The 14,540-nt window shown below is 44.8% G+C and overlaps 1 protein-coding gene across 9 annotated transcripts in view; it reads right to left on the bottom strand.

Moving 5' to 3' along the window:
* Window positions 1-14,540, bottom strand: part of RAB11FIP3 (RAB11 family interacting protein 3) — a 164,196-nt gene that overhangs the window by 37,900 nt on the left and 111,756 nt on the right. For 8 of the 9 annotated variants that reach the window (XM_077449295.1, XM_077449298.1, XM_077449300.1 and 5 more), the window contains 2 exons: window positions 11,892-12,032; window positions 2,351-2,386 (listed from right to left, as the gene is read on the bottom strand). In XM_077449295.1, the coding sequence (XP_077305421.1) occupies window positions 2,351-2,386; window positions 11,892-12,032 (177 nt within the window). The remainder of the gene's footprint in view (window positions 1-2,350; window positions 2,387-11,891; window positions 12,033-14,540) is intronic. The other variant, XM_077449303.1, reaches the window with a different exon arrangement.

The following is a 14,540-nucleotide window of genomic DNA, read 5'->3' as shown; positions in this document are numbered from 1 at the left end:
ATTCCCCCATTAACACAGTTTGTGTTGATGACGGAATCCCTCCCGTGAAGCTATTGTGTTTTCCTGATGGGAGGAGCCATCCCTTCTGGGAGAGCACACAGTGATTATTGCTAGCCGCTATAACTGCCTGCAATAACTGCATGAAAAATCTGTGAGGCTGGTTCTACCCAAGTTGATCAATCCACCAACTTGGATACAATCAGTCTGCCCATACATAGCTCCAATCTTGGCTGGTCTCTGCTGAACTGGCCAAGATTGAAACCTTCCATGGCCTGGCTTTAGGCCTCATTCAGACAGGTGAATGAGGGCGAATAGGCTTCTGCGTTCAGCTGCACCTCTGGATGATTCAGCACTCTGTGTTATGGTCGCATACACACTGGACAAATCGCTGTGGCCAGTTTGTATGCAACCATAAACAGATTCCCTGGAGGCAAACTGTCTGCATCCAGGGCTAGTCAGAGTCCCTAATTGCAGTTAACCGCTTGGATGAGCTGTGGCAAAGCCCATTGTTTTGAACTGGGTATAAAGCCTGGTACACAGTATTTTTTTGGGTTAAAAAACTGTCAGTTCTGGTCAGAGCCACTGTACTAACTAGGGTTGCACCGATACCAATACTATTATCTGTGCTGATACCGAGCATTTGTACGAGTATCGGTACTCGTGCAAATGCTCCGATGCTTGATCCAATACCTGTTGTACCAGCTCCGGCATCCTCAAGCTCAGCAGGGGGTCCGGGCAGCCTCGCAGATGATCGGTGCGGTGATGGGGGCAGTTACAAGCACCGATCTCCCTGTATAGCTTTTCTGACAGTCGCTTCTCCTCCTTTGCCTTTAGTGGCTGTCTGGTGCTTTACTGAAAGCTATGTAGGGAGTTCTGTGCTTTTAACTGCCCCCACCGCTGCACCAACTACCCCGACTGTCCCCGTGTCCTCCTCCAGGTCCTCCTTCCTCTTTCCGTTGTCCTACTCCCACTCTCCGGGTCCACGGCTCCTCCTCTCTCTCCCCAGTGTCCTCCTCCTCTCCGCTTTCCTCCTCAGTGGTGTCCTCCTCCCTCTCTCTGGGTTACCAGCTCCAAGTGTCCTCCTCCTGTCCCCCTCCCCTTGTCCCAGACCTCTAAGGATGGAGAGGGGAGGAAGGAGTTGGTAAATCTGTCATTTACCGGCTCCTTACTTATTTGAATGCACAGAGCCAGTGATCACTGACTCTGTCCATTCATAACTGAAACATTGTAACCTGTGTTTATGATGTTTCGGTTTATGAATGGAGAGGAGCCTCTGTCTCCTGTTCATTCACTTTCAGTGCAGCTGAGGCTGCAGAGAAAGGGACTGACGAGTCTGTGTCCTCAGTCTCTTTCCCTGTCTCAAAGGGGAGATGTCAGGGGTCTGTTTAGACCCCCGATATCTCACCAGAGCCCCCCAACAGGGCTGATAAAAAAAGAATTGTAATAAATAGACAATTATAAAAGGTTAAATTGTAAAAATAATAATACATAAAATAAAAAACACAGACACCATCCACTTCCCCCCCAAAAAAGAAAGCATTGTAAAAAAAACTAAATAACAACAAAAAATATATATATATATAAAAAATAAAAAAAATGGTTTAAAGAAATAAATGAAAACTACTGACAGTCCACGCCTCATCAGTGCCACATATCAGTGTCCATCAGTGCTGCATGTTGGTGCCACTGTCACACAATATTTACAAAAAAGTATCGGTACTTGTACTCGGTCATAAAAAAGTGTTATCGGTGAAACCCTAGTACTAACTATGCAATCTCCTATGCTGAGCTATTGTGTTCTGACAGGGGGATGGCCCCCCGCCAGAACCCACTGGCTGAGAGCGCTGATTGGGAGTCAGTCAGCTGCGGGGTTTCCAGCATGCTCATCCGATTAGCTGGCCTCTGTCAGACAGGGTGGCATATACACCGGCCGAATGTCGGCTGTTTTTTTTTTTGTTTGTTTTTTGAACAGGCCAATGTCTGACATTCAGCCCATGTGTACTGGGCTTAAATGTGGCCTTGCCACTGCTGGGCACGCACACACTGTGCCTGCAGCTAGCTCCCTTGTCAGCAGGCATCATGGAATCTCTCCAGCCTTAGTCTACATTCACACCAGCAGCTTCATTAGAACGCAGCAACTAGAGTACGTGGGATGACAGCAGTTGTGATGTGCCAATCGTGGCGCATCACACGGTTGGCTTAATTTTTTAAACCAACTTTATTGAAATTGTCACGCAGTGACATTTCATTAAGTTCTATTGGATGCAGGGTGGTGCGAGACGGTGATGTAAATGCAAGAGCATGGGTTTGTAAAAAACGATGTCAGCCAAGCATGGCTAAGGTCACTCACCTGGCCTCCTTCCTGCTGCAGGTCCTCTTGTCAGGGCTGTAAGAGAGACAAGGGTGACAGTATAAATGACAGTGAAAGAGGGAGACAGCGGATAAACAAGAGGAAGTAGTGGGAAGGTTCCATCACACATCACACGCAGAAACCACGAGAGGCTCAAACAAGCACAGCATGCAAAGCAAGTGCAGCAGAGGTATATATACCATGCCATGCAGCGAGGCTGTGTATCACCTAGTAAACTGGAGATACAAAAACAACAATATGGAGAGAACACTGAAGTTACAGAGGGGAAAACGTACACCAAGTACAGGCACCAAATATATGCTGTAGTGGAGAGGGAAAAAAAAAGTTAATGGTCACATGACCTCCCTATCAGTAGAAGAGCTGAGATGATTCCTATTTCCTGTACCAGGAAAAAACAATAAATGGAGCACATCCAATCACATCACTCCCTGCCCCCCGGCGTCTGTCATCTCAAATGATAAGAGCCAACCTGTCCAAAGGAGCTTACGCACAGCCGCTGACTATCTTTACATGGCTTGTATGAGAACGAGGAGTCTCACGCACAGATTATTTTGATTGTACAGTGATGACAAATGGTGTTGGCATCCAAAGAAAAACTAGCTTTACTTTAAGAAGAAAAAAATTCCACGTAAATACTAAGGGGTTGATTTAAGCCACTCTCACAATGAAGCAGCAGCCGCGTTAGCGGTAAAGCACCACTAGTTTTAGTGGCGCTTTACATTCGTTTTAGCTGCACTTTTCGGCCGCTAGCGGGGCCCTTTTAACCCCCCGCTAGCAGCTGTTAAAACTGCTCATGGTTAAAACTGCTCACGAAGTGATTTGCAGGCACCTAGGCGGTGCTTGCCATTGATTTCAATGGGCAGAGCATTTTGGGAGCGATGTATTCACCACTCCTAAACAGCCCCAAAGATGCTGCTTGCAGGACTTTTTCTCCCATCCTGCAAGCGCACCGCTCCAGTGTGAAAGCTTTCACACTCGAGTGATAGAAGAGGCGCTTTAGCACTAAAACGCTTGTAAAGCGCCTCAGTGTGAAAGTGGCCATACTAAAGGCAATTAGACTGTGCACTTTGCAATGTTCAGTTGCTCCAGAGCTTAGTAAATGAGCAGAAGCTCTGCTGATTTCACTCATCCAATCATGTGCAAGCAAAAGTTTTTTTATTTTATTTTCCTTGCACGTGGATTGGGTATTCTTTCCAAAATGAAGCTTTACCTCATTTACTAAGCTCTGGAGCAACTGCCTATTTGCCTTTAGTAAATCAACTAAGTCTTCAATCTGCATGTTGAAATCGTGGATGTCTTTACTATGATTATACGTTCAGTGGCGGTGCTCTAACAAGAGAGAACCACAGAACTCCAAATCCCAGTGGAACGCCAAGGGTATTGCCTGAGTTCATTCGAAAAGGCAATTGCCATTAAACGGATTTCTAGAAGATGTAGTGAGCAGGTTGCAAAAACAGGGACCAAGGATTGTGCAGAATTATATCTGCAGACTAAGACCCCTTTCACAACGGGGAGTTTTTCAGGAGTTTTTCAGGCGCTTTAGCGTTAAAAAAAGCTCCCGTAAAGCGCTTGAAAGAAGCCTCATCTGCAACCCCAATGTGAAAGCCTGAGTGCTTTAAGAGCCCTTTCACAATGTCAGCGCCCGAAAAACGCTCGTAAAGTGCCACTTAAACTAGCGGCGCTTTACCAACGTTTTTCGAGCGCTAGTGGAGCACTTTTTAACCCCTGCTAGTGCCCAAATAAAGGGTTAAAAGCACCCACAAAGTGCTGCTGCCAAAAGCGCTTTTCAGGCGTTTTGCAGGCGCTTCCCATTGATTTTAATGGGAAAGGGCGCATTACAAGCAGTGTAATCATCGCTCCAAAAGCGCTGCAAAGAAGCTGCTTGCAGGACTTTTTTTGACGCCCTGCCAGCACAGCGCCTCAGTGTGAAAGCACTCAGGCTTTAGCGTTAAAGCATTCGGGCTTTCACATTAGGATTGCAGTTGAGGCTTGTTTCAGGCACTTTACAGGTGCTTATTTTAATGCTAAAGCGCCTGAAAAATGCCATAGTGTGAAAGGGGCCTCAGTGTGAAAGCACTCGGGCTTTCGCATTGGGATTGCAGATGAGGCTTCTTTCAGGCATTTTACATGCACTTTAACGCTAAAGCGCCTGAAAAACGCCCCAGTGTGAAAGGGGTCTAAACCTGGCCGTAGACCTTTCAAAATTCAGCTGGTTCGGCAGGCTGGCTGTACTGAAGTCCACTTTCCATCTATGGGCAGGCTGGTTGTACTGAAGTTTATGAATCAAATTCAGTACTACCAGCCTGTCAGGTTTTTTTTCCGAACGATCGCTGCCAGCAGTGATCACTGTATTCTGATGGTGGGGAAACCTCACGCTGTCAGAATACAATAGGGCAGTGGGAGGGAATCCCCCATTAACACTGACTGTGTTAATGGGGAAATTGAGCAATTTCCTTTTCTTCAACCCATGTTTAAAGGACGTTAAATTGCACAATCTATGGCCAATCTAAAGGCTCATGCACATGGGTGTATTGTTTTGCTGTCAGCAAAATCCTGCATAAAAAGTTGTCAGTATGCCGTTCGCATGTAACATTGGTGCTAATCTTTATATGAGTACAGCATCCATGGACTCTATGGGTCGCCACTGCTCACGGCTGACATATAAATATCAACAATGTGTAAGTCAGCTGTGCTGCTGCCACCGATTACACATTATTGATGTTTATATCTCCCCCCTGAATGAGCCATTTATGCAGTGGTGGCTCTGTGCATGCACCTCAAATTGTTGATATTTGCATGCCGGCCCTGAGAAATGGTGGAAAAAGATGGCGGCAGCAGCAGGCTATAGAGTCCATGTATTCATGGTACATGATGTACAAACATTTACATATGCATATCACAAAAAATATAGTCGGAATGCAGGACCGAACGCATATTTTTCTTGTTCGGTTTTATGCAGAAATATGCTGCAGACCAAATGAAGAAGTGTGAATGAGTACATAGCATACACTACCACGGTCTTCAAATCCGTAGAAATTATGGATCTGTATAAAGAAAACTGTATGTTCTTGTGCATGTAAAATTAGATTTTTTGGGCTACTACGGTATATGTATAGTCATAAATAAACTAAAGCTGGCCATAGATAGAAAAATTAGGCCGATCCATCCATGGGCATGCTGGTTGTACTGAAGTTGAGCCATCATTTGACTGCAGTACAACCAGTCTCTTGGATTTTTTTTTCATGCGATCTATGCCAACAGCTATAGCCACTAGCAGTGATCATTGGATTCTGATGGCGGGGAAACCCTCCGCTGTCAGAATACAATATTGCAGCGGGAGGAATTATGTGTTGATGGGGAAATCTAGCCAATTTTCTTTCCTTCGACCCTTGGTTGAAGGAAAGAAAACTGCATATTCTATAGCCAGCTTTATATAGCTGCTAGGGGAGGAGAAAGGAGGCTATTAGACCCCTTTCACACTGGGGCACTTAGCAGGCGCTACAGCGCTAAAAATAGCGCCTGCAAAGCGCTCTGATAGAGCCGCTCCTGTGTCACCAGTGTGAAAGTCCCCTCAGAGCGGTGCACTGGCAGGACTGTAAAAAAAAGTCCTACTAGCCATATCTTTGGAACGGTGAAGGAGCGGTGCGTACATCGCTCCTGCCCATTGAAATGAATAGACAACGCAGCAGCACTTTGCGGGTGGTTTTAACCCTTTTTTGGCCGCTAGCAGAGGTTAAAAGCTCCCCGCTAGCGGCTGAATACCCCTGAAAATACGACAGTAAAGCGCCTCTAAAAATAGCTGCACTTTACCACCAACGGACCCACCGCCCCAGCGTGAAAGGAGCCTTATAGGGTGTCATGTGAGTGACAGCCCTGAGTCTGCTGGGGCCACCCATTTCTTATCCAAGATATCCAGTGTCAGGGCTTTTGAACATCTACACAGCAGAGGTTTTTCAGGTAAATAACATGCCAACTTACAGTAAAAGCAGATACAGTGAGAGAAAAAAGTATTTGATCCCCTGCTGATTTTGTCCATTTGCCCACTGACAAAGAAATGATCAGTCTATAATTTTAATGGTAGGTTTATTTTAACAGTGAGACAGAAAAACAAAAATATTGAGAAAAACACATTTGAAAAATTAAAATAAATTGATTTGCATTTTAAGGAGTGAAATAAGTATTTGATCCCCTATCAAATCAGCAAGAGTTCTGTCTCCCAAGTGTACTCTATACAGGTAACGAGCTGACATTAGGAGCACTCTCTTAAAGTGGTTGCAAACCCTTACAAACCACTTTGACCTACAGGTAAGCCGAGATTAAGGCTTACCTGTAGGTCCAAGAAATATCTCCTAAACCTATACGGTTTAGGAGATATTTGCCCGAAGACAGGCACCACTGTCTACGGCGCATGCGCCGTAGACAGCGGCGCGCAGGCGCCCTGAGCGCGGCTTCGTCAATGACGAAGATGCCGCACGTGTCGGCTCCCGTGCGCATGCACGGGAGTGACGTCATCGCGGCTTCGCCGAATGACAGCGGCGGAGCTGCGGGACCCCACGAGAAGATGGATGCGCCGGACTACAGGGGACAGCGGTGACTTCCCTGGCTCCTGTGTCAGGTAAGTGACACATAATGGGCTACTATGCGATGCATAGTAGTCCATTATGCTTTGCCTTTGCAGGGAATGAAAGAGGAAGTAAACCCATCAGGGTTTACTTCCTCTTTAAAGGGAGTGCTCCTAATCTCAGTTTGTTACCCGTGTAAAAGACACCTGTCCACAGAAGCAGATTCCAATCTCTTCACCATGGCCAAGACCAAAGAGCTGTCCAAGGATGTCAGGGACATGATTGTAGACCTACACGAGGCTGGAATGGGCTACAAAACCATCGCCAAGCAGCTTGGTGAGAGGGTGACAACAGTTGGTGAGATTATTCGCAAATGGAAGAAACACAAAATAACTGTCAATCTCCCTCGGTCTGGGGCTCCATGCAAGATCTCATCTCCTGGAGTTTCAATGATCATGAGAACGGTGAAGAATCAGCCCAGAACAACATGGAGAATCTTGGTGATGATCTCAAGGCAGCTGGGGCCATAGTCACCAAGAAAACAATTGGTAACACACTACACCGTGAAGGACTGAAAACTTGCAACGCCTGCAAGGTCCCCCTGCTCAAGAAAGCACATGTACAGGTCCGCCTGAAGTTTGCTAATGAACATCTAATGATTTAGAGGAGAACTGGGTGAAAGTGTTGTGGTCAGATGAGACCTAAATCGAGCTCTGCGGCATCAATTCAACTAGCCCTGTTTAGAGGAGGAGGAATGCTGCCTATGACCCCAAGTACACCATCCCCACCGACAAACATGGAGGTGGAAACATTAGACTTTCGTGGTGTTTTTCTGCTAAGGGGACAGGGCAACTTCACCGCACCAAAAAGGGATGATGGACAGGGCCATGTCCAATCGAATCTTGGGTGAGAACCTCCTTCCCTCAGCCAGGGCATTGAAAATGGGTAGTGGATGGGTATTCCAGCATGACAATGACCCAAAACACAGGGCCAAGGCAACAAAGGGGTGGCTCAAGAAAAAGCACATTAAGGTCCTGGAGTGGCCTAGTCAGTCCAGTTACCAAACGTCAGCCTCAAAACCCTAATGACTTGGAGAGGGTCTACAAACAGGAGTGGGAGGAAATCCGTCCTGAGATGTGTGCAGACCTGGTGGCCAACTACAAGAAACGTCTGACCTCTGATTGCAAGCAAGGGTTATGCCACCAAGTACCAAGTCATGGTTTGCGATAGGGGGGTCAAATACTTATTTCACCCATTAAAATTCAAATCAATTTATAACTATTTTGAAATGCATTTTTCTGGATTTTGTTGTTGTTCTGTCTCTCACTGTTAAAAATAAAGCTATCATTAAAATTATAGACTGATCATTTCTTTGTCAGAAATCAGCAGAAATCTTTGTCAGAAATCCCCTCACTGTATAATTTTATCTGAAGTTTGTTGTTGAAATGAATGGTCTGATGACAGGGTCTATTGAAAGGGTAAGGAAACTTTCAAACAAAGTTTCCTTATCCTTTTGCCCCCACCACCCGGAGTAGTGCTAGATCAAAGCTCCATTCTTACCAAGGTAGTGCTGCCAGGGCTCGTGGCAAAATTTACATCCTTTGACCGTCTTCACATCTTCATGTCAGCACGTGCTCAGTGGGATCACACAGACTTCTACGTAAATTGAAAGTTCTCCTTCGCACCCCTTCTTCCCCAGAAGCATTTATTCATATACCCAGCTTTTCTTTTTTCCCTGCCACTCACATGGGGCTATACAGTGTAAAAAACAAACTACCATATTCCAGTGCCTTGTGCATACAGCCAATACAAATAGGTGACAGATCCAGGGTATACATGTTTACAGGATGTATGCCCCTTGATGCCATCTGCATCCAGGAGAGTACATCTGCAGCTGCACACACATATTGACTCCCATGCACAGGAATACATATGTCTTTTATGGTGTACAGCCCCAGGTACCTGTGTGCATGAGCCCCAAAGATGCTTTTACGGTGCTTTTGTGCTACACTTACAATGCCTGACACATTCATACTGCAGGCCTGTTTGTTTTTTAACCAAGCAGCACAAGTAGAGCCATTCACTGCATCATGCTGGTTTAATAAACATAACAGGTGCACTTTAAAGGCAGCAGAGGAACACTTGCTCTTCACTTCTAGATGGCCGAGGTCCTATTTAGTGTGAAACGCACAGAACATCCAACACATCATCAATGTTTCTATATCTGAGAAGTTGTCCCCAAACTCAAGTCTTCAACAGTATTTCAAAGTTCCAAAGCTGTAGAGTCCCAGAAGCAGAACGTTTGTCATGCAGAGACTTCCCCATAGACTTCCCCATACATGCACAGCAAAGCTTCATAAAACAGGACAGAGAAAGAGGCACACCGGGGACCCTTCCTAAGAAGTACATGTGACCTGATGGGGGAACAGAATACTCTTCATAAGCAATATTGGTTCACTGACAATTGGGTGGTATACGGAGAAGATTGAATTTTAAGAGCTTTCTGTTTTAACTAAAGCGATATTCAAACAAAAAAATGTAACACATGAAACCTTACCAATCATTAGATGTGGTGGCTGCATTCATTTTCTTTTTTTAATCTTTTTTTCCTGGTGATCTGGCCAGTAACACGCCTCCTGTAATAAAGCACCCCCACTCTGGATGAAGAAGCACAGGGGGGGGGGGGGGGGGCACAGCAGGCAGCAGCACTGTTAGTCTGGCAGAGAGGGTAGTGCCAAGCAGCCCTTATAATATGCATTTTCTTTCCTTTCACCACGGGTAGAAGAAAAGAATATCTCTCGATTCCCCCATCAACACAGTCAGAGTTGATGGGGAAATACCTCCCCAAAGTGCTATTATGTTCTCTCGGTGGGAAGCCTTTGCGGCGGGAGAACACAATGATTACTGCTAGCGTCTATAGCAGTCTGGCAGTAATCACATGTAAAATATCCAACAGTGTGGTCATACCCAAGATGATTGATAGATCGATTCGGGTTCAGCTAGCCTGCCCATAGATGGATCAAATCTTGGCCGGTCCCTGCTGAACAGAAAGAAGAACTCACTCCAGGTGTCTACTTCCGAATGATCTCTCCCCTCTCAAGGCGTGGGTGCAGTCCAATATACAACCATATGCAAAAATTTAACAAAATGGTCCGGATAGCCACGCTCCAATGAAAATGATTTCTTTATTGTTATAATAAATCCATGCAGCAAGGATAAAACTACTGACGCATTTCACACCATTATGGCAACTTATCTATGAATAAGCACCTGCTATAACGGTGTGAAATGCATCAGTGGTTTTATCCTTGCTGCATGGATTTATCATAACAATAAAGAAATCGTTTTCATTGGAGTGCGGCCATCCAGACATTTTTGTTCAATCGCTGCTGAACAGGCCGAGATTCGATCGATCTACGGCTGACTCTAGATGGAGTAGCAAATTTTGATACTCTAACAAACTGAAGCCAAACTCCTGCTTACACTTTATAATTAGTTACAGCAAAGTTTTTTTTCCTTTTGGGATATCGGTTTTACATAAAAGCTGATCATTGTAAATACCCCCCCGTCAGTGGTAAATGGTTTGTCCCATCCCTGTAAATTTATATATCTGGAAGGTTAGCTTGTTCTTTAGAAAAAACGCAGATTAACTGGCAGCAGGATCACCTGGTTAAAATAAAGGAAAGAAAGCCTAACAAAAAAAAAAAATGAAATGCAGCATCACATCTAAGAATTGGTAAGATGCAATATAATATATCTTTGCTTTTGGGTTTAATATCGCTTTAATAATATGTCTTAGAGGTAATCTGTAGTGAAGCAAAACACCAGTATAAGAAAGTTCTAATGCAAGCTGTCTTCCCCAGCTCTTCCCATGTAATAGTTGTGGGAGAGTAAAATGTAACTTATTTACTAAGCGACTGCCTGGAAACAGATGTGATCTGTAAGTAAGGCAATAGAAGTTCTATGTTGCATTGCTTCATGATAGTGCCTTGATTTTAGGGTTGCATCGATGCCAATACCGAGTACAAATGAAAATGCTCTGATACCCCAAACCAATAAGTTTGCAGTGCGATTTGAGCCTATACAAAATGAATGGGCTCAAATTGCACACTACATAGAATTTCATGAGATTTGAACAGGAATGATGAGAAGAAAGTGTCACCAGTACACAGGATCTCCAAAATTGGGTCCAAAACTTTAATCACATAGTATCAAAAAAATAAAATAGAAGCAACGTTTCGGAGCCATGCAGAACCCCTTCATCAGGCATGTAAAGGGGTCCTGCGCAGCTCCGAAACGTTGCTTCCATTTATTTTTTTGATACTACATGATTAAAGTTTTGGACCCAATTTTGGAGATCCTGGTGAGCTGGTGACACTTCCTTCTCATGATTGCAGTCAGTTCCAGCCGTTGGTAATTTCAGCACCCAATCTAAGACACAGCCGTTTGTGCAGGAACGTGTGTGTTGGGAGTATTGCATTGGTTGAAAAGGAATGAGGTGCAATTCCTGTCCTAATCACATGTGGTTTCCCGCACCACTCCTGTGTGAACCCAGGCTTGTCATGATATCAGCCTGGGTTTACACAGGAGCGGTGATGAGAACCGCATGTGATTTGGACAGGAATCGCACCACATTCCTGTTAAAAATCGCATTTAATTCTTTGCAGTGCGATTTGAGGCCATCCATTTTGCATGGGCTCAAATCGCACCTCAAAAGGTATCGTGACTTAGTAACAAGGAGCACATGACCGAAAGTATCAGTACTCGTACTCAACGGTAAAAAAAACAGTATCAGTGAACCCTTACTTGATTTCAAAAATACAAAAAGGTCAAAGTGTAAAAAATGTGCTAAGTCTACGCACATTGCCTGTAAAGTCACATGATCTTCTCCAGGAAAGGCCCCATTCAATGTATATACCTCTACCTGTCCTCACTGCTTAACAGTCATGCAATGTCACCTGTCCATCTCGAGGTATCGGAGACGGGTGGATAAGTCTTCCAGGCGGTTGATGTGTTTGTGGCACTGGCTGCAGTACAAGCCCCCCAGGGCTGGACAAGGTGGGGGTGCCAGAAGTTGGCGCTCTGACACAGGGGTACCACTGGGGAACGCAAAGATTGTACATGAAGATGTATATACCTGACCTTTCAAGGGTATATAGAACATAAAAAAACAACTGCAAACTGTAACGTGCCCATAAGTTCTGCTGAGCTTGGCACCTGATGAGTAAAAGGACATTATGATGGAAAGGAAATGGTCATTGTGCACATGGGAGCTTTAGAAGACCTCAAATGAAGTCCTTTAGCTTGTGTCTGGTGTCTGTGTAACTCAACCTTCTAACCTTCTCTTAATAAGGAGGTGGCCACCTAGGTGGAGCAAAGAAAACCAATGTACCTGCAGCAGCTAGTGTTCACCTAAATACATCTCCCTTCTCACTTCAAAGTTTGGGGGCGTCGGCACCTGTTGTCCCAAGACTAACCATATACATTAAGGACAAACCTTCCCAATTGGATAATGCATTCTGACCACTGCTGCTTTCATGGCTGTCAGAATACCCAAAAAGTGACTGCATCTGATTGGTTGCAGTCCAGAATTTTCTATCTAGCTCCTATTTTCATAATGACGTTTGTTGAGCTGGGTGGTGTAGACTCCTCTTCTCTGTGTGCTCCTGTAGCAAGCCGCTTGCTATGGGGCATCCGTGCAGGCTTGATCAAAAGCCGCACTGTGCGTGTCTATTGACACACACAATGCGGGAAAGCCACAACCCCTGCTCACAGGATTTGATTGACAGCAGCAGGAGCCAATGGATCCTGCTGCTGCTGAGCCTCCAGTAAGAAGAGGGAAGAGAAGAGGAGCACTGCTGCAGATGGGACCAGCTCTGGATCTAGATTGGCCTCAGGTAAGTATTTAACGGGGGGCTGGGGGGGAGCTGACATGGAAAGTTTTTTTTACCTTAATGCAGAGAATGCATTAGTGGAACTATACTTACCTCGGGTTCAAAGCTCCCCGCCGGCCGCGGCCAACTTTGGGCAGACAGCTTTCAGGTCTTGGATCGCCGGTCACGTTCTTTGGCTGGGCAAGCCATTCACAGGAGTGCACTCAGCTTCCAATAAGCCTAAATTTCAAGGTGAGGACAGGCAGGTAAGGAACTTTAATGCAGAAGAGACAAACTAGGTCTCTTTTGCATTAAAATCCTGCCAATTCTCCTATTTTCATTTGGTAGCATAAAGTTCCACTTTAGGGTAAAAAAAAACTCTTACCTTTACAACCACCTTATTCTATATTATGTTTTCATCCATTTACTGGTGCCTTGATTTAGCTTACATTAAAACCGTTTTTTTTTTCTCTTTTTTACTTGGCATGTAGACCCTAAGCCCCTGTACACACGGTCGGAGATTTCGACAACCAAATCCGTCGGATTTTGCCCGTCGGATCTTGTCCGAAACTGTTGCATACACACGGTCGGACTAAGTTGTCGAAAAATCCGATCATTCAGAACGTGATGACGTAATTTTGTTACGATGGGACTACGTTCAGGCTAGTAGCCAATAGCTTTGATGTAGGAATTTGATCTGAGCATGCATGGCACTTGGTCCGATCAAAATTCTCTACACATGATCGGAGTATGTCCGATCAAACCAGTTGGTCGGAAAATATTTCCAACAGGTTGGAAAATTGGGTCCGAGGGATATTCCGACGGAATCAGTCCAATGCATACCACACACAGTCGGATTATCCGACAACACGGTCCGATAGGACACATTCCGACGGATTCTCCGACCGTGTGTACAAGACATAGTATTTGTAGATTTCAGCGTCCAGGCCACGTTGAGAGCTGTACCACTCTCCCTGTATCCTATAATTCAAACCCCTAATCACTACTTGTCTGTGTGACCTGTTAAAGGTGCAAGTTTCAGGATCCAGGGGTCGTATCACAGTAGATTTTGGCTGGATGTTGAGATTTGCATATAAGGGAAGTCTGGAAACGAGGGGCCTATATGGTGAACAGAAGCAAATTATTTTTATAGTGCCAACAGTTTTCAAAGTATTTGAAAGTAAAGCAAGACCACAGAGTTTCAATACAATTCAGCACAAGTGGGTTTAGAGGGCCTTGCCCGTGAGAGCTTACAATCTAAAATCTGGATTTAAATGAAGATAAGTGAAGGCACCCGGAGGTTTCTGCCAACATTGCCAAAATACCACTATTGGTAAAGAGTGTAGCTACATTAAAGAAATCTGTCATTAAAGTAAAAAAAAAAAAAAAAAAAAAAAACTGTTGTAAGTATAAATGGAAGGCACCTAAAATGCCTGCGTATACCAGTAGCAGCCTCCAAAGCCTGTTTCTGATAGGCAAAGTGCCAACACTTTCTCACCTCCACCCATTCCTATTAGTCTATCACTGTGATGGATAGCTTCACGGGCTAATAGGAATATACAGGAGTGGGCAAGCTTTAGCACAATCAAGAGGTGTCAGAGTGTGTCAGAATGGCCAGAATACAGGAAGGTCTGGGAAGGCTGTTCTAGGTATGTGCACAATTTTTTCATTTTATTTCGATGACATTCACCTTAAAGGAAAAGTTCACAGTTTAGAAAAAAAATAATAAATGCA

Source organism: Lithobates pipiens, unplaced genomic scaffold, assembly GCF_037356315.1.
Source record: "Lithobates pipiens isolate NorthernLeopardFrog02 unplaced genomic scaffold, aLitPip1_a1.2 Scaffold_22, whole genome shotgun sequence".
NCBI lineage: Eukaryota > Metazoa > Chordata > Amphibia > Anura > Ranidae > Lithobates > Lithobates pipiens.
Note: the sequence above shows the minus strand (reverse complement) of the source record. Positions and strands in the feature narration are given on the sequence as shown.